Below are 21,071 nucleotides of genomic sequence, written 5' to 3'. Positions count from 1 at the left end.
CGCAGCGTATGGATGTGGTCTATGGTACTATAGCCTTTTCGGAAACCGGCTTGTTCGGGAGGCTGGAAGTCATCAAGTCTGTGTTCGAGACGGTTCGTGATGACCCTTGAAAACAGCTTATAGACATGGCTCAGAAGCGTGATGGGTCTGTAGTTCTTCAATAGGTTGTTATCACCTTTTTTGAAGAACAGCACCACCTCGCCTCTATTCCATATTTCAGGCGTTATGCCCTCGGACAAGGCGGAATTAAAGAGCTTCTGGAGGACTTTAAGTACCGGTGTTCCACCCGCTCTCAGAAGCTCTGAAGTGATTTCGTCTTTGCCCGGCGCCTTGTTGTTCTTAAGCTGCTTCAGGGCCATCCTAATCTCGTACAGACTGATGTCCGGGATATCTTCGGTATAATGTCGGGACAGCTTGGCTCTTGGATCTCCTACCAAGCTGTCAACGGGCTTTGCGATCGAAGTGTATAACTGTCCATAGAACCTCTCGATCTCTCCTAAAACCTCCGCTTTGCTCGACGCTATGCTGCCATCTTCCCGTTTCAGCTTTGTCAGCTGGCTTTGCCCAATAGACCCTTGCTTTGCTTGCGTTGCTTTGTCCTTTGCGAACACTTTGGAGCCTTGGTTTCGCTCAATAGTCTCTTTAATACGGTTAGTATTAAAGAGACGCAGATCATGTCGCAAGGACTTAGATATACGTCTATTGAGCTGCCTATACGACTCCGCGTCATCGGGAGACTGCAACTGTAGCGAGCGTCGTTCAGCCATGAGGTTTAAGGTTTGCTCGGTCAATTTCTGAGGTCTATCTTTACGGCGGGGTCTAAAAAACTTAGACCCTACTGTGTGGACAGTTTCCACTAGCCCGTCGTTGATTTCGTCCACTGAAGCCAAGTTCTCTAGGCAAGCAAAGCGGTTAGAGAGCTCGAGTTGAAAGCTTTCGGGGTTTTGAACATGGGCTCGAGTAGGTCGGGGCGTAGACTTCATCAGGCTGGACCTTTCAAGTTTAATATTGATATTCAGTGTGCCTCTTACGATTCGGTGATCACTACCGGTCTTTACCCTGTTGATCACACATAAATAATAAACATAAAATTTCCTACAAGAAACATGTAGAACACTTTTCGCTAGGATCAATATTTAAAAAGACAAAGCAGCCGGTAAGTTAATTACAATCAATTTTAAAGTCCCTTTTTAGTTTTTTGTAAATAACTTGTAAACGGTGTCCCATAGCAAAATAGGTTTTATGAATAAATAATCTACATAAAATTTCCTGCAAAAAACATCTGAACACTTTTCTCTAGGATCAATATTTAAAACGATATTAAAGGAAGAAAGTTCATTACAATCAATTCACATGTCACTTTTTTTAGTTTTTAGGGTCCCGTACCTCAAAAGGAAAAAACGGAACCCTTATAGGATCACTCGTGCGACTGTCTGTCTGTCTGTCCGTCTGTCACAGCCCATTTTCTTCAAAAGTACTGGACCAATTAAGTTGAAATTTGGTACACACATGTAAATTCGTGACCCAAAGACGGACATCTTACGTAAACAAATGAATTTTAAACATGGAGGCCACTTTTTAGCCAAGGGGGGTTAGTTAACATTAAGAACCTATTTTGCTATGGGCCACCGTTTACGAGTCATTTACGAAAAACTTAAAATAGGGACCTGGAAATTGATTATAATTAACTTACCCCCTTTAATACCTCATTAAATATTGATCGTAGCGAAAAAGTGTACAAAACCTTTTTTGTGGACAATTTTATGTTCAATATTTATGTATAATATTTTTTGCAACTGCCCCCGTTGCAACCGTTTACGAGTTATTTACGAAAAAAAAGCGACCTGTGAACTGATTGTGATTAACTTTCTTCCTTTAATATCGTTTTAAATATTGATCCTAGAGAAAAGTGTTCAGATGTTTTTTGCAGAAAATTTTATGGAGATTATTTATTCATAAAAACCTATTGTGCTATGGGACACCGTTTACGAGTTATTTACAAAAAACTAAAAAGGGACTTTAAAATTGATTATAATTGACTTACCGGATGCTTTGTCTTTTTAAATATTGATCCTAGCGAAAAGTGTTCTACATGTTTCTTGTAGGAAATTTTATGTTTATTATTTGTGTAAAATTTGTTTTTGCTATGAGTCATACTTTTCAAATTATTAACGAAAAAATAAAAACAAGGAACCTTAGAATTTATTATAATTAACTTTCCCTCTTGATTATCTTTTTAAATATTGATCCCTGCTAAAAATGTACTAAATCTTTTTTTATTGAAAACGTTGTGTCGATTATTAACGTTTAACAATTTTTTTTTATATTGGCCACCGTTTACGAGTTACGAAAAACTAAAAAAAGAGACCTTCAAAAAGTGATTATAATTAACTTTCCCGCCTTAATATCTCTTTGAATATTGATCCTAGCGAAAAATTGTACGGAATCTTTCTTGTAGGCAATTTTATGCAGATTACTTATGTTTAAGAAAATTTTTGCTGTGCGCCACCGTTTAAGAGTTATTTACGAAAAACTAAAAAAAAGGGACCTTTAATATCAACTATCTCACTTCCAGTCAAGAATTCGATCAATCAACCGGCAATTTCGGATTCAGCGGGGTCTAATTAGGTTAAAAAACCCGGTTGCCAAAAAATAATATGTTTTGCCAGTCGAAATCGATTTTTACAAAAACATGATCAGTCAAGTATACACTCATATTGTATACATATAATTAATAATTATTTAGGTACACTCACCGACCTCACCGTCTTACCTACCATTTTTAGGGTTCCCTACCCAAAGGGTAAAACGGAACCCTATTAGTAAGACTCCGCTGTCCGTCCGTTCGTCCGTCCGTCTGTCAGCAGGCTGTATCTCACGAACCGTGATAGCTAGACAGTTGAAATTTTCACAGATGATGTATTTCTGTTGCCGCTATAACAACAAATACTAAAAAGTACGGAACCTTCGGTGGGCTCAGTGGGCGAGTCCGACTCGCGCTTGTCCGGTTTTTAATTTCATTAAGTACTCATCAAAATTCGAATTTACTAATAAATCTTTTTCAATATTAATTGCCGAACTAAAAATCCCGGAACTGACGATTCAGAATACCGATGTCGTCAGAATAAGGACGTAGACGTGCTGCGCGGGAATGGTGCGGTGCGCCGCGCGGGGCGCCCGCCTGCCCGTTCTACCACTCGTCTGCTTCACCCCCTTGAAAACGTAAAACTCGAGTATAAGAGCGCCTTAAATATTCTATACACTTTTTCGCTAGGATCAATCTTCTTCTCCTTCAACCTAGCGTTTTAGCTAAGCGTCCGGTCTTCAGCATCCTCTGGTGTGAGTAGATTTTAAGTAGATTACTTATGTATCAGAACATTTTTTGGTACAGGCCACCGTTTACGAGTTATTTACAAAAAATATTAACAATTGATCATATTTAACTTTTTACCTTAAATATTTTTTTAAATATTGATCCTAGCGAAAAAGTGTATAGAATATTTAATGTAGACAATTTTACGCAGATTACTTATGTATCAGAACATTTTTGCTACAGGTCACCGTTTACGAGTTATTTATAAAAAACTAAAAAGGGACCTTTAAACCCGATGACTGATAAGTTCATCAGCGTCACATAACATAAATTGACCTCCGCATTGGATAGACAGCAACATTGAATGTTCCAGTAATCAAAGAAACTTAATTGCTAAATTGGAAATCAAAATAACTAAAATGGGCCAGAATCCCCAATTTTAAACTACTACGTTTTGTGCTCATCGATGTTAGTGTCGTAAGCGCCATCGACAATAAGGTCCCTTTTCATAGATAATACCACATTTTATTTACCGCCTACTGTGTAATGAAGTATGTATATAGGTACCTATGTATGCTGTATCTCTATACTGCCTTAAATGATAACAAAACGATTAAAGACCTCGCATTCTCCCTATCTCCAAACGACAGTAATAATATGAATAAGTAAGTCATTATCATTGGAAGCCATACTAGTAATTTCCAGATAAAAGTATATAGTTATAATAATAATGCTCCGGTTATGAATATCTTGGAGTCTGCAATCAACATGGCACGCGAGAGTTGTTTCAAACGCTATCCTAGATACCTACTACTCACAATATACACACTTACTTGAAGTCCTGGGCCAATCGTTTATTGACAAACACCAATCGAAAAGTAAAATGTATCGGGATGACAAATGTGACGTCATCATTGCCATAAATCCATACAAAATATATTAGATTGATGGCCCCTAGCGTAGGATATTAAAGTCGCGAACCGATTGAGTGACATACCACAGGTTCTGCCTCAGACTGTTCACCTTCCGCGAATGCCACTGACGACCTTCGTCGGTATTCCCTAACATTTATCACGGCTACTTCTTCTCTTACTTTGTGGGCTTCAAGACTATATAGTCAAAAGATAGATGACCATATACATATATTTATTGAATATGAGATGTATCGCATCTGTAAAAAATCGTTTCATTACTTCAAAACTTAAATAGAAACTTACTTTATAAAACTAGATATATTGGTTAGTAGGTACTTCTTTCTAACACTCAGTTTTCAGTGGCCCCATCCTTGTCGTAAATACATCAATAGTGCGAGGATGTGGTCTACTGGATCCCTACGGTGTGGTGACCTTCTTTGGAATTATTCTTGGGCCAGTATATCCGAAGAATACGGAATATTTTATTTCACTTATTCTTTATTAAAAGTAGTGTGCCTTGGATACCATACCCTAAGTACATTACTACAGCTAAGGATCCTAATCGGAGTCACCTCGCTGATGAAGCTATTGGAATATCATCTGCGCACACGCAAGTTTGAGCGACGGCGAGACATCACGCACTAATACCTACTGTAGTTACATTTTAGCCTCCATTATGGAACCTACCTACTATTCGTTTAAGAAAAAAAGCGAAAATAAATAAAAGATATGTTTCATTTTGAATCAACCGTTACCAAAAAGTATATTTTTATAGAAATTAATTTCACAGGTACGAGTATTATAACATATTTCGCAGCATTTTCATTTCATATAAAATATTTTTCTACGAAATGTAAACAAACGGCAATACAAAATGTTATGGCTGCGATCCATTACGCAACCCGACAGGGCCAGGGGGCCCGCCGTGGAACCGCCGGAACATGACACCCTTCGGCCAAAAGACCTCAATCGCCACATTCGCAACGCTCACCACAAGAATTAGAATTCGCATGTGTCGAGATTTCACCTTCACTAGCCTCAGGGCATTATACATACCTACTAGTAAAACCCCCTCAGTTGTGGGTGGTTCCGAAAAAGTAATCAATAAGTCAATTATCCAATCAATTAGAGTTAAATCGAAGTAAGCTCTACTACGATGTACTATTAATGAATCTCCTACGTTTCTATGTAATTAGTTACTTGGTATTGGATAGGAAGCGAAGGCAATAGAAAGAATCCGCCAAGGAATCTTAGGTGTATAGGAAAAATATTGCAACCAGTATTCTACAAGAGACGTCAGAAACATAAACATTATCCCATCCAATTTTTAGTGTTTTAAGGTTGACTCACGCTAGACCGGCCCGGGACCAAGCCGGGGCTTTCGGCGCTTTGTTTTCTATGGAAAGCAACACGTGATCACCGATCAGCCGTCATAGAAAATGACACGTCAGACGCCTCGGCCCGGGCACGACCCGATCTAGCTTGAGTCATCCTTTAGTCTTCATGCAAATGGAAAATTTAAAATAATTACTAGGAACATACAGTGTAGGTATACTATACACACACCATTGGCATGATACATTTCTAATTATACTGTAGATTAGTTTACGAGTAGTGTTCAGAATGTTGGTGTAGGTCTTATTTACACTATTATTTCTCATTTGGTCCTATTAAGTACACCCAATCCAGTGATCTCGGAACTGAAGTACGTAAGGATTTCCTTTCTATGTCAACGGCAAATGTATATTTTTTTATTAATTCGTAAATTAATATACTGGTTACCCTCATTACACTGCGCCACATAAGCACAGTCTTCTCGATAATTAGAAACCGTTACGAACACTCGTTGGTTTTTGCGCGGTCCCTTCGCACACTAATCACGAGCTTCTGTTTCCCAAGCTCGTATGTTGCGTTATTGTTTAACTATACACATAACCTTAAATTCAGACATTTAGGGGAATTGGGGGAAAATGGCGAGAAGGACAAAATTTTAGATCTTTACTCACTCGCAGTCAGTAACAGCTAATAGAGAGACTGGTCACTGATTGTTTTGTCTCATTGAGTTGTAGGTAAGAAGAAAACCCTAAACCATGTTTTAATGATCCGTATCTACTAATATTACTTATGCGCTCTGGTTTAGTCTGGTCTACTTTTGCATACCTATTAAAGTAAAGCCTCTGACTCTGAAAAAAAAATCCTAATTCTATGATTGAGATATTTAATTACTGTTTCTTACTTCTTAAAAAAGCTTACTTAAAATGCATTCTACAAAACGATATGTTCTTAATAAAATGGCGTATTAACTTAGCTATGTAGAGGTGCTGTTTTGTTCTTATCTCCGCTTACTTAAAAAAAAGGTACCTACATAGGTACTTATAGTTAGTGATGACTACAAGTATGTACGCGAAACCGCAGTTTTCACACGACTTTACGAGTTTATTGCCGTTTTTGCTCGCGCCGATATATCAGCACGATATCTGCTCATTAGCGTACATTTACACACTATTAACGGTATAATGTGGTAAGTACCTTATTACTCTAATTAAGCAATTTTTGGCGCGTATTGTTTGAAATTTGTTGACCTAGATTTATTAAGATACAGTTGAATTGCAATTTAGACTCTATGTTAGTAGGAGAGGTAATAAGCAATACTTTTTATTAAGACCCAATACTAATACGGGAATATCCAAAACCCACAATCCATATTGGGCACTGTAGCACAAACTGTACCCAAGCCCTCTTGTATTTACAATGAGCAGTGCCTGTGCCTGTGCCCAGCTGCGTAACGACGGGATAATAACAAGAGAGGCTACTAAGCCGATATCGCACATTTGAAGTTTGACGATCCGAAATAAAATAAGCCAGCAACAAAAATAACGTGTTAGTGACTTAAAACTCTTTCATTGTACGTAGTTTTCTGCTTGTATGTACAGCGCTATATTGGTTCCCACGCATAAACGAGACGTGAGTGCACCGGTGAGTGCACAGGCTATATAAACCGCAAAAGTGTAGGTATAAGGTGTATTTGGGTAATTCCGAGTACTAGTTCTAATTGTTTATAGCAGGTTGATGGCAAACAAGCATACAGCCCGCCTGATTGGACGCCTGCAATTCCAGGGGCGATACATGCAAGTTGCCGACCCTTTAAAAACCTGTACCTACTCTTTTTTTGAAGAACCCCATACTGTAGCTCCTCGAGAAAAGCTCCTGATGCCGGGTAATTCCGATACGATAATACGTAAGAATTATGGGTTATTTTAGGAATTACTCGACACATTACATTACTTATAAAATACCCCTAGGTACCCCATGTTAGCTGAAAAAGATTTACTTTTAACCATCTCAAAGACAATAACTATTTCTTGTCCACGGACAAGTTGAGAGTAATATCGAGAGAAATCATTTGATTTACTCACACAGGCATATAATGCAAGGTGTCGGTACTGTCGGTGTCGGCGTGAGGAACAAAGACTGAGGTGTCGGGACCTTCGTGTTCGGCGTTGTAGGGAGACTGTCCTGTGCGATGAGACGGGATAGCTTCATCTCATGACTAAGGATCGTGACAAGTCTGTCCACGTGTCAACGTATGTGCGAGTACTCGCACAGGCATACAGCAAGGTATAGGTGTGGGTATAACAAAGGCCGAAGTGTCTGGTGTCAGGACGTTCGTGTTCGTTCGACGTTGTATTTAGACTGTCCTGTGATGAGAAGGGATAGCTTCATCACATGACAGGATTTTGACCAATATGTCTGTGTAATGTACATGTACATAAGCATACAAAGCGACATCTTGTTTTGTATGCTACTATCCAGTGTCAGCGTAAGGAAAAAATAAAACTTTTTAGTATTTGTTGTTACAGTGGCAACAGAAATACATAATCTGTGAAAATATCAACTGTCTAGAATATCACGGTTCATGAGATACAACCTGGTGACAGACAGACAGACAGACAGAAGGACAGTGGAGTCTTAGTAATATTAGGGTCCCGTTTTTACCCTTTGGGTACGGAATCCTAAAAATGCCGAGGTGTCTGCACCTTTATCGGCTGATTCATAGATGAAAATGTTGACGAAAATTTAACAAAGTATTAAATAGTAGGTAATATTTCTGTTGGTCAGATTTATATTTGCCAAAGGTTACTATTTTATAGGCAAGAATGTATCGTTATTCCCTTGTTATTCTCAAATAAACTTTAGTGAGATTCATTTTACACTACTACGGCGGTATACCCACGGTGGCTAGGTACCCATATCAATCCCTACAAAGTAGACTAAAAGTTAAAATAGCGGCTTGCAGCCTCGTAAATGGCCGTCCCTTTTCAATGTGCCATAATAACAAGGCACGAAACAGAGAGAGCGGTGATTATATTGACATTAACAGTCGGGAGATGGTAACGAGGAGGAAATTGCTTCTGTTTCCGAGTAAATTTGGCAATTTAACGCTCTCTAGAACCGGTTTTAAGTATGTGAAGCCCTTTATAGCGTCATCAAGCATAACAGCCGTAAGAACCTTTGGAAAACCAGCTTGAATTTGGAATTTGATGCGAGAGAATACAGTAAACAATATAATGAGTTTTCAATGGCTGTTAAGCCTGGTAGGGCAGTATAATTACTGTAATTAGCTATATTTTACAGCATTGTATTTCTTCAAATATATTTAGGTACTGCGTAAGGGCTTTTAGCTTTATCGAACGAGCGAGCGAAGCGAAGTAAACCCAACTAGCAAAATAGTCGTATAAGAATTGATTTACTCAGCCTGTAATCGTATAACAGCCGAGTTACGGTTGTTGAAACACCAATATATCGTATAATAGCGGTTAACTCGACTATTTAGCAATTTTCGCTAATTAGTGCTATAATCATGTCGTATAAACGTTTATAGCACTATCTTTTAGCACTTTTATTCCACCTTTTAATAAATGCTGAGTTAGCGCTACTAAATCACTTTTATTCAGCATAATTGTTCTATTAAAATCATATAACAGCTATAGAATAGCTAATTGTCTGAATAAGGCGCTTTAATACAACTGTTACTCAATTCTCTTCTCTGTTGCTATAAAAGCTTATTAAAAGCAATCCAATAACCATTTGGCAACAATGCTGCTGTAACAGCGCGCTTATATCATAATTCGGGTAATGGGGTTCAAACCGCTGTTATAGGAGCTGAAGTGTATTTACAGGTTTTATTCAAAATGTATTCAGCTTAGAGTACTTTTAAAGAGTTTTGAACTACATTAACAGCACAAGTCAGCCATGTTGTCGTTTCAATATAGTCCGGTGGCCAACTGCATGAAACCCTACCTGATAAAAAAATAGAAAAATCCTACTCTGTAGGGGTAGCTGACTTTTAGTAGCATCAACTGCTCTTGGTCGGCCGCGGCTTAATTTGGCAAATTTTGCGCAAATGGCAAAATAGTGGCACAAAAATTCATAAAAAAAAACCCCATCGTATAATAGAATTGAGGACAGCAAAACAAAAGTGGTCAGCTACATCCTGTGTTGGCAGGTTCCTGTGTCCTACCGAATTTGTGGTACAACGTGACAGCTACAATTTACCTCATCGAAAAATAGAATGAAAAAAACTGATTGTAATACCTACATTAAATTTGTTGACGTATGTCTTGGTCGGTCTCACCTTAGCCTGGCAGCTTTTGCAGTCCGTGCGAATTAAAAAAAATGTCAATGGCAGCTATCCTACCATACAAGTGACATTCTATTTTTCGATGAGGTAAATTGTAGCTCACTTGGTACCACAAATTCGGTCCGACACAGGAACCAGCCAACACAGGATGTAGCTGACCACTTTTGTTTTTTGATGAATATTTGTACCACTTTTTTGCCACTTGCGCAAAATTTGCCAAGTTAAGCCACGGCCGTCCAAGAGCAGTTGAAGCTGCTAAAAGTCAGCTACCCCTACAGAGTAGGATTTTTCTATTTTTTTATCAGGTAGGGTTTCATGCAGTCGGCCACCGGACTATAAATCCATAAACATGGCGACATCATGTGCTATAAGTGTAGCAGTAAACGCAGTTACTCGACTTATAGTCGAATTAATGAGATATAAGAGAAACTAGATCGTTTAAGCAAATTTTTACTTATTTTAATTAATATTTTTTTATTGAAATTTAAGAAAATAGACGGCCCATGAATATATATGAACCAGTGCCTTTGGTTTTATCAATGAAGTATTTTTCGCGCTAGGTTTTACTGTATTACGTGTACTTACAGACAGTAAAAACTTATGTACACAATCACGGTAAAAATAAATGTCATGGATGACAGCAGTAAAAAAATACTTAAGTACCTTTTTGTTTTATTAGACACGTGAAGACGATTATTAGGCCTCAAACATAATAAAATAATTGTAATATAATCGCTTACCTGAGATCGTTTTTAGCACATATTAGTTGAATAAACGCATTTACTGCACTCTTACACATTTAAAATGCCGAGTAAAAGCAATTCGGCTACTTTTACGAAACATTTTTGCTGAGAAAAAGCAGTGCGGCTGCTTTTATAGAACACTTTCACTGAGTAATAGTAAATTGCTAATGTTTATAGAACAAATAGTCGAATAAAAGCACTATCGTTGCTATTAAAACACTAGAAGCGCTTTTATCCACTTTTACTCAACTCTTGCAGCATCGATTTGCTTCTTATACAGCGCTTACTCGATTTTTATAACACTTTTAGTCTGTATAAGTGCGCCTTTTCGCGTTGAGTAAACGCTTACAGGACTTTTATTCGACTGTTTTTACACCTTTTATAGCACCAAAAAGCGAAAATAAAAACGTGCTCTCAACTTTTATAGCACATAGATTTGCTAGTTGGGAAGTTCTTACATTCAACTTGGAACACACGGCTGGCTAGGGGCACGTCCCGGCATTTCGATGTTTTTAAGCTGAACTATCCGAGGATAGCTTGCTACACAATAACTTAAGTAAATTTGTTCTAATTTCAATGAAATTGGGTGTACGTATAGTTGAGGGCATTATATTTTAGTCATTAAATTTTGAGCAGGCTCGATCAAGAGGCTATTGAGCTAGAAGAGCTTAAAATGCTAAAAAGCTATTTGTGAGGGGTCTTGCTATTCTGGTCATTTAATTACAAGAAAGTATGGTCGAGTTTGGTATCAAATGAAAGTGCTCGGTTTACACATTTATAATTTTGTTTTTTTAATTTAAGATTTTAAAATAATTAGCAAGATAAAAACGAAATAAAATAAACATAAATTAATATTAGTATTTGACATTTGACAAGAAAAATTACGGCTTACCACAGATACAGTTTATTTTAATCTCTATGGTGACTTAAATTTATCAATTAAGGGCTCCACAGATCTTGCAATAAATCGCACGTGGTTTTCGATCCTTTGACGACTAAGTAGCACTGCATTCAATTGATCTTTTTGGCGAACCGCGAGTTCTTTTAAACTTTATTGTTGCACATAAAAAAGTACAAATGGCGGACTTAATGCCTCATGGTATGGCATTATCTACCAGTCAACCATAGGTCCAAGAAGAAAAATGTCAAGGTGGGTGCAGTGAGAAGCGTTTAAAAGCAATCAAGTAATATAATAGTATTCTATACCTTATATTATACCTTTCACGTTTCATATGTCAGTAGTGGTCAAAAATCATGTGTTCAACCCTCGGGTCCCTCGGTTAGGTACTGTATATATACCAGAAAAAAACCGACAAAACCGTTCTCTGAAAATATGCAAAAAGATGACTAAAACTTCGGTCAGTATCCTAATCATACAGACATGAGGTTAAGAACTGTCATATTGGTTCTTATTTCGTAAGTTGGTATATTTTTTTCTTGATGCCTATTTGATACTTATATGTACCTAATTAGATACAGAAAATGTATACCTACAGTCTATTTGTGCAAAATAAGGCCAAGTTGCTGACATTATAAAAAATTACGGCACGGATAATGCACTAACCGTCTATATCCCCCTTTTCCGGCCTACGTCTTGGCATTAATATTATTATCCTTGGTATTCACCGAAATGATGGAGGCAGTTGCGGTCAGTGCTCCGCGTGCCCTCAGCCGTGACTCCTGCCTGCAGGGACCTTACTATACACCTTTAAACATATCTACACTTTGGCACAGATGTAGGTACAAAAGTATACTATGTACCTACATACCTACTATACAGACTATACTGCAATAATACGACAGTTCGACCAGGCAACCAATCGTTTGGTCGCGGTCGCTCAGGTTTTTTTGCTGGTGACTAGTGATTTTAATATTTTTATTTTCATGTCTAAGCCCTGTTCATTACCTACTAATATAAGTATTGGAGGCTAAATTGCTGTATCTACCCAAAAAAACATATTGGATTTGTCAGTTTTTCTAACAATTTTTATGTGGATCATTCATATCACATTTTATACGTAACTGCATACCGTATAACCACCCAACTATAGTCCGTTACTCCACGTCCACGGGTTCAAGAAGTAACATATATAAGTACCAATGTTCTATTTGGTTTTGTCTGAGTTTTTTCTTCCATTTAACACATTCAATACCACTAAGTGCTACGGGTTACGCTCGTAGCGCGTAGCCACGGTTTCGTCGTATGTAGCGCGTAGTCGCTACGAACAGTGTACCCGACAGTCGGGTTCTTGGTGTTGAATGTGTTAAGTATAAAAATATTTATCCCAACTACATTCAAATTCCCACCTATACGAAATATATTATAAGAGTTTATATTATATTAATTCTGGATCATAATTGGGAGCTTTTGGAGCATAAGTGGGTGGTTTTATGGTAATTTAAATATTTCTGACACTGGCACATGGTTTCATATGTATCTATAGGTACCTATTACACGGTACCCCGCGGTAACGTGCGCACCCAAGCGTGCCCGACGCGGATTATTTCGACTCCTCTTTTTGCATATCGGCAGAACTTTGCCTTCAACGCGCCGCGTGAATGTGGTTTATTTTCAAAGTGCGATATACAATGTAAGGATGTATACGTACCATGTAAGGTTACGTCGGATTTTTGTTTAAAAACGTGGCAAGGAAGTAGGTATACTATAAGGCAAAGCCACGCAAAATAAATAGATAAAATACTTATGTATGTTAGCCTGTAAGGAAGGTACCTATATGTTATATGGGCCTTGTTGCCTGATTTAAATATTAAATAAAACAAATTAAATTCCTATAGACTCGGCTGATCAGCTACTGGGATAGGTGATCCTGTATCCTGTAGCTAGGACGTGCGATATGTCAGGGTTAAGGATGACTCACGTTAGACCGGGCCGTGTCCGGGCCGGAGCTTCCGGGGCTTACTTTTCTATGCCATGACAGGCGATCACGTGATGCTTTTCATAGAAAACGGTGCACCGGGAGCTCCGGCCTGGACATGGCCCTGTCTAACGTGAGTCATCCTTTAAGGTGTATGTATATCTTTTGACGTGATCATAGTTGATGCCGTGACATCTTTTCCACACATAGTAGTGCATATTCTGATGCAATGGTGACTTTTTTAAAGTCAAAGACACAACCACGACATACGTACTAACTAAGCGATATTTATCTATGTCCTTCTCTAAGAAATACCTCCACATGTTAAGTATTCTTAACTTACAAAATTTCTTGCGGCTAACATCAAATTTTATTTGTTACAGCACGTTGCGGGACTGCGGCGGCAGCGCCTTGCTGGTAGCAGCAGAAGCCAGAGACGGGACCTGGGGCGCCGCCCCTCGTGGAACGGGACTGTGTATAGATTGGTCACGTGATAATACCCTGAGGGTTGGAGATAGGTTAGTCGTTTTTTCAAAGGCCTAGCTTAGTAGCTTCGTTGCTCTGATAGTAATAGGTACATCTAGTTCGTCTGCACATAACATCAATGATTTGACATGTCAAACTAACTTTCTAGGGTAGGCACCCAGCAGTAGAGGTAGGTACCTAGTGTCTTCCGATTTTGGTTTGTTATCAGAAAAAGTCTTTATTTAGTTTGGCAAATTATGTATTACCTATATGTAGTTTTATTTAAGTTACGATCGAGTATGTCACATGACTATTGACGGAGACTAAAGATATATTCGCGTCAATTATCTCATGGAATTTAGCTATGCTAATTAAGTGATAAATGTAAGCTGCGGAAAATACCATCTCCTTATACAGCTAGTCAGGATAAATTTATGTTTCACGCATACTTAGGTACGTCAATCGAAAAAACCTGTCTATTATCGATTCGCTGAAGCTTGTATCGGTTGAAAATAGGCGCTTGAGCAGTCTGGCTCTAAAACGATGTAAGAGTTGTTAGGTTTTGTATGGCTTATGTCGTTTTTGAGTTGAGTGTGTCGGGGGGGTGCAGGGGGAGGGCCAATCATGTGGCGCCGACCGTGTGCGATACCATCACGATGCGCTGATTGTGGGATCGACCTCGGCGTATGCGCACAATTTGCGCATACCGAGCTTCAAGACCAACACAGGCATGTATTCAGTCAGGATATCTATGGTTCTGTATACATTTATATTACTTTTATATGGGTGAGAGAATAAGATGGTCATATTGGCGCGACCATGGACCGTTGTCTGAATTTATTCAGAAAATGAGTCCGCGATGGCCCTTACTGTGGTGTCTTCCCGAGTCGGAAGAATAAGAGATACCTGTTGTTTCCGTTATCTCGCGACCAAATGCTGGAATGATATCCCTCCGCCTTTAAGACAACTTAAATCCAAAAAAACATTTAAAACCCACTTTAAAAAACTTCTCCTTGAAAAACAAACCGCTGGGATTCCATTCGGCTATTTGGTTGCAGATTTTAGGATATAACATGGTGAGGCTGGTGTCACACAACTGGGAGACGTCACACAGTACACACGGGTCAATTTTACCTACTATCTAAGTATTTCATCAAAAAATTATCACACGACATGCACATATCACACTTACACTGTACGATTGTTTTCGACGTACGTAAATACTTCTACATAAATATAATATTTGTTGTGACCTGGGTTCCGGCAGAAAATCAGTGCTTTGCTCGAAAGAGCGAAGCATATCACTGAGCCGTGACCCTTTTGTCCTGCTGCAACGCACACAGTTTGTACCTACCTACTTTTATAAAATTTTACTTTTGTACCTACTCATTTCTATGTTATTTTCTTTGTAACTCAATTTTCTTTGTTAGTGTAATAATTATTGTTTTTTTTTCTGTTATGATATGTTTAAATTTATATTGTGTGTCATTGCAGCTGTCAAATAAATGATTTATCTATCTATCTATCTATCTATCATAAGGATCAGACCAGGGGCCCGATTTTTGAATTTCGACCGATCGATTTCGTGTATTTCGTTCAATAATATTTCCACTACTAGGCATTTAAATTCTACTAATAGAATTGAAAACGTGTGGTCAATACCACTCGATTCCCAATTTATATCGCTCGTATTGCAAAAATTAGCATTTCTCCACCGATTTTCGAGTGCCGAAATCGAGCGATCGGAATTCAAAAATCGGCCCCCAGTATAAATGCACTCTAGTACGTAGTTGTTACGGATGTAGAGTATTGTAGTATTGTGATGTTACATGAACGTTTAGTACCCCAGCCTACCTCCCCAGCGTGTGGCACTTACCGCTAGCACCAACTTGCGGTGCTGGGTATGGTTTAGTCAAAAGCTGTACTTCACATCACGTTCACGATATTAATCTAAAAAGATCGAAAAGCTCTCGATAATTTCTGGAAAATTTTACACAAGGAATAAAAGAAGTTTGGAAATGGAAAACTTTGTTCTCCGTTCAAAAATGTGAGATGTACTTATGCGAAACTTTTCTATGGTAGAGAGAGATTGGTAGATTAAGCCCTTTGGCATTAAGTGCGACTTTTGTACTGTACGGTTTTTCTTTCGTGCAATAAAGATTAAATAAATGAAATAAAAATATATGTGGATAATTTCGATTTTTTTTCTGTCGGCACATCTATTTTTCAGCATATTTGCACAGAACTTAATTGTATTGTAAGTATTTGGAAGTAGGAAGAATTCCAGTTGTCGATTCAAAACGAGACCTTACAAATTTCATATCATTACAGTATAAGTAAATTATGTAAATGCAATGTAAACGAGTAGATGGCCGGCGGGGTGCCATTTGTCGCCGTCTCATTTGAATGTGCGGGCGCCTTCAGCCGCCCATGGCAATCACAATCGCTTAACGAGCGCGGGCGGTCGAAAAACTTCGCTGTAAAGCTCCCCGCAAGTCCAAATAGGTACCGCAGGTGATAGTTCATTCTGTCCATTATTTACCTAGTTTAGTTCAGTCAATTGAATCAAATCACACGGTATATTCTTCCCAGTCTGTCTATTCCGTTACGTATCCCGAGGTTTCGAAGGTCGTCTTACATTGGTTTGCCCGAGAACTAGCGCCCGCTACACAGCCAATCTCACGGTCAGTTATTACTGGACAAATTATTGCGATTGCGAACAAGTAATGAGCCGGGTGTATTGAATGTTCGTGTGGGACGATAGGATAAGTGGACTCCAGTAGTGAGATCGTTTGGGAAATGGTTAGCTGCTGATTTACACACGCTATCCAATCAGACTGAGATGTAGCGAGGACGGGCAAGTTTTTTTTGCGAACATGTAGGGTCAGTCAACCTTCTTCACACTAGACGAGAACTGAGACACCAGCACGCCGCTCCCCCGCTCTCTTATGGACGCTGTTTGAACCATAATTTTATTGATGTAGGTAGGTACAGGCCAATGATGATGAGGGTCATCGACGGATAAGATAAGAAGAGGAGGAAGGTGCATGTTAGTGAAATGAATAAATAGGTGCTATATAGGATCGTCGCTTAATTGGGGGATGAATTCAGAATTTTTGAATAATACCCGAAATTTGGAATGGAGTATATATGATTCCTTCCCAGTTGTCCCTAATGTTCCATGTAGGTATTATTTTCGTTTCGATATCTCCAGTGGTAACAGTTGGAATTGTGTCCCAGTTTAGAGTTACGGTCACGAAAAAAACTATTGTGGGAATAAATGGAAACAAGCCGTATTACTGACGCATTTAATCGCATTCATCTCTGTTACACTTACATACTTATCATCTTTGACCGATGCTTAATCTCTAGCCTTATACGTAACAATGATTAGGTACCCTCCTTTGCCCTGGAGCACAGATTAATTCAAACTACATGCAGTTCCCAGCAATTAAATGCTAAGTTAGTTGCTCAACAAACGTGTCGCTAATAATTAGCCTATCTGTCAACGCCGGCGCGGCGCAGCGGATAGGCCTAATGGTAGGACACCTACCTACGCTTAACACATTCACTGCCCCCGACGCACATGTGCGTCCACCGTCATACAAGTTTGTTCCTAGGCCACGCCCCCTGGCAGTGAATGCGTTAACTTAGCGTTTTTTCACAGACCGACCTAGTCCTAAACTAAACAAAGGTTCTTTAGATACTAGGCGACCATGTACATAGTTACAAAGTTTAGTTTATTTATTTCATAATGATAAATTACAGTGCTTACATATAAATTATTCTTACGCTAAACGCATAAAGATTACATTACACTAGAGAACATTAGGATTGCGACTGCAGAAGCGTATACTGGCGTTGCAGCAGCGGATATAGACGATGTCACTGTCATCTTCTTTAAAATGTTTATACACACATGTTTTAAATGTGTATTTTAAACATTTAATGGCACATCTTCACAGGGGCCAAAATCACCACACAAAAACATACGTGTACTTTTCGTGTTGCTTTTTCAGTGTTACCCTCGCTCTTACTCTGTAGACATGATGATAAAAACAAACCATGGAGTTAAAATACTGGCCGAATGTTCTGCACTGTTCTACCATCACATTAGTCTATGTCAGCTGTATCATGTATTTATTACCGTCAATTTACATTTTTATGCACATTCTAAACTTCATTACGCAAGGGTTAATAGTCGTAAAGATGCGACCCGGATTAGGAACTTTCACAAAGGAGTCTGTAATCTTGATAAAGATAAAATGATAAGGCATTCGCGCCAAAAGAAAAGTCGTAAACGTCTATGGAGCTCATAAGGAGATAGTATGTTTCTTAATTCAAACGCGTGCATAGCTTGCACGCATCAACTACACATGGTAACTAAGAAGCTGATAGTTTTAAAGCCTTATTCCAAAGACGTAAGGTCTACGAATAGTTAATGTTGTTAGTACGCTCTCTTTCACACGCACGCGAGTTGTCGGTAGAATTTCGCTCATGGCAAAAACGCCGGGAGCACGCCATCAGTAATGAAGATGCATTGTTTTTGTTTGACTCGGAGTATGCTGTACACTTTATAAGTAGGTATGCCTGGACTCGTTACACATACGAGGGATAGGTACCTGGTTTTGTCATGACTGTTCATAATTTTCCAGGATTGCCAGGTTCTTTTAGTTATTCTCCTCTTTTACTTACCTATATCTTATACATATCATTTTATTAGTTAATACCCAGACCAGAATATTTCGGAAGAAAGGATAGTGATCTATTACAAATGTGGCGTGTTTCTGGCATTATCACATGACAGCCTAAGTAAGTTAAGTCGTCTGCATCAACTTTGCAAGCAACGGAGTGTGGAAGCGCCACCTTACACATACAACTCTTGTGAAATTTTGACGTTTACAATTAGAGCTGGGACAAATTGTCGCTGGCAAGTCGTTGAGTGCATGGTTAGACGGATTCCAGGCACCTTTTTGTTATTTTTCCGGTCTTAATTATCAAAAGTATCTAAACATACTTTTTGTTCAACAGATTGGTGGAAGTAAACGGCACAAACGTCCTATCATTTCGTAACGTTGAAGAGCTGCAGCGTGCAGCAAGCGCGGCGGCGCCGGCGCGCCTTGTCCTGCTGCGCGCGCATGGCTCTCCACCTTCCAGTCCAAACCATCCTAATACCAACAATACAAGCCCGGCGCCAGTTCCGGCTACTCACAACACTTTCACACAGGTAAGTACAAAAGTCTCGATAAGGTCATAATTTTCCGAGCTGGGGTTACCGCTCAGCTAAAGAAAATATATACTAAATTCTCTTCGTACTGTTACGCTTCAACATTTATGTGATACTGTGTCAGCACCTTTTACTCAGGAGTACCTCTGCATTCAGTAAGTACCTGCATTGCTAATGAAGAATACAAAAAACTCTCAACTTCTAGCTCTCTTGATAACATTTGTTTAACTCTGGTAAATTATCTTCTTCAGAACGAAGCAGCATCATTACGTGCTGAGCTCGGCGCGTTGCGGTCAGCAGCCGAGCAAGCCCAGAAAGCCAAGGAGGGCCTTCGCGCTGATAACACGCGCCTTACGCACCGCATCTCGTACCTTGAAGAACAGGTGGCTGAACTCCTCGCGAGGCATCCACAGGTAAATATTGTACAGAACCAGGCACCATCACTGCTATGATCAAAAAGGCTTAGAAATCTAACTGCAATGCAAATCTGCCATGTTTCTTGTTCTAATGTTCAACTATTGTCTTTGCCTCCACTTGTAACACTTTGAACGTCTGTTTTTAGCTCCAGCCGGTCAGCAGCAGCGACAGCTGCATAACCGTCAACAAGACCAAGAAGAACGTGACCAACATCAGCATCAGCTCGGAGCCGCACGGCAAGAGCCCCAAGTCAGAAGTCCAAGTCTTCCAGAAGGGTCCAGATATCACAGCAATTGTAGCAAAACTACCTGGGCTTGATGGGGCAGAGGCGAGTTTGCCGCTGATGCGGCCGAGGTCTAATGCGTCTGGTGCGTCCAGTCGCGCTGCGATTTCCCCCCGCGCGTCGCCCGCACCCCCCGCGTCCCGCGCACATTCCGCACACAGCATGGAACCACGCTCCCGTATGAGACACTCCCTCTCCCACCACTGCATCCACGCAGCTGATTACAGCGCCGAAACTGACGCAGCTATACGCATGATCGAGCGCAACCAAAGACACATGGAGAAGCAGCGGCTCAAAGCGGAGAAACTTAACCGTTCTAAAGAAGATCACTTCCGCTCTGACAGTGATTTGGAGATGAATTCACGTGCGAGCGCGCCGCCTGATCGTCATTATGAGATTAAAAAGGCTGCCGACAGGATAGAGGAAAGTATTAAGAAGACTAATTGGGCGGAGCGAAAGACACTGTCCATTATTGAACAGCTGAAGCGCTCGCAACGCCTGAGAAAGTTAAAGAAAAACGATAGCGCTGAAGATGTGCATGTAGAATCAGAGCGGCACTACATGTATCACAGGATAGACGGGAAAGTACTAGAAAACGCGCACAAATCTAGCAGAAGAACGTCAAAACTGCACTCCCGGAGCGCCAAATCTTCGGAGTTCGAGTCGGAATCAGATTACCCGAACGGTGATATCTACAGCAGCTCGCCACGGATCGACTACGGATCTGAAACCTGCTCAACAAGGTTGAGTCACTACAAGAAGAATGACGACAGGAGTGAAGTTAAAAGCCGACCAACGCCGCCTCGGAAGCCATTACGTTTATCGTTGCATAAAGCAAGAAGCGCGCATTCTCTGATGAATGGAAGCGAATCAGAAACACCAAGCAGACCGCCTTCAGATATGAACGGAGAGGAGTACTGTAAGAAGCCAGTGAAGAGAACACACGCCAGTGACAAATGGGGCCGCGAGAGACGGAGTGACGGTGGACGGGCGACTCCACGGCCTATCAGGAGACACGCGGGGTTGAGCTCTTGCGAGACGCCAGCGGCAGATGATTTGTATCCTGAAACGCATACGCCGCTGCGGGCTATGAGTGCGATCAGTCCTGGCAAGTGGTGCTAACGGCTGGCGAGCGGGAACGGTCTGTTCTCGAGTACAAATGACCAGCAGATATATTATGATACCTATACCT

The 21,071-nt window shown here is 39.9% G+C and overlaps 1 protein-coding gene across 1 annotated transcript in view; it reads left to right on the top strand.

Moving 5' to 3' along the window:
- LOC134792619 (uncharacterized) overlaps nt 1-21,071 on the top strand; it is a 77,380-nt gene extending 56,309 nt beyond the window's left edge. Inside the window, exons 7-10 of the mRNA XM_063763864.1 lie at nt 13,871-14,005; nt 18,984-19,179; nt 19,431-19,592; nt 19,742-21,071. Coding sequence (XP_063619934.1) covers nt 13,871-14,005; nt 18,984-19,179; nt 19,431-19,592; nt 19,742-21,001 — 1,753 coding nt within the window. The 3' untranslated portion in view covers nt 21,002-21,071. The remainder of the gene's footprint in view (nt 1-13,870; nt 14,006-18,983; nt 19,180-19,430; nt 19,593-19,741) is intronic.

This window comes from Cydia splendana, chromosome 8, assembly GCF_910591565.1.
Source record: "Cydia splendana chromosome 8, ilCydSple1.2, whole genome shotgun sequence".
In the NCBI taxonomy this organism is placed as follows: domain Eukaryota; kingdom Metazoa; phylum Arthropoda; class Insecta; order Lepidoptera; family Tortricidae; genus Cydia; species Cydia splendana.
This window is presented reverse-complemented; position numbering and strand designations above follow the sequence as displayed.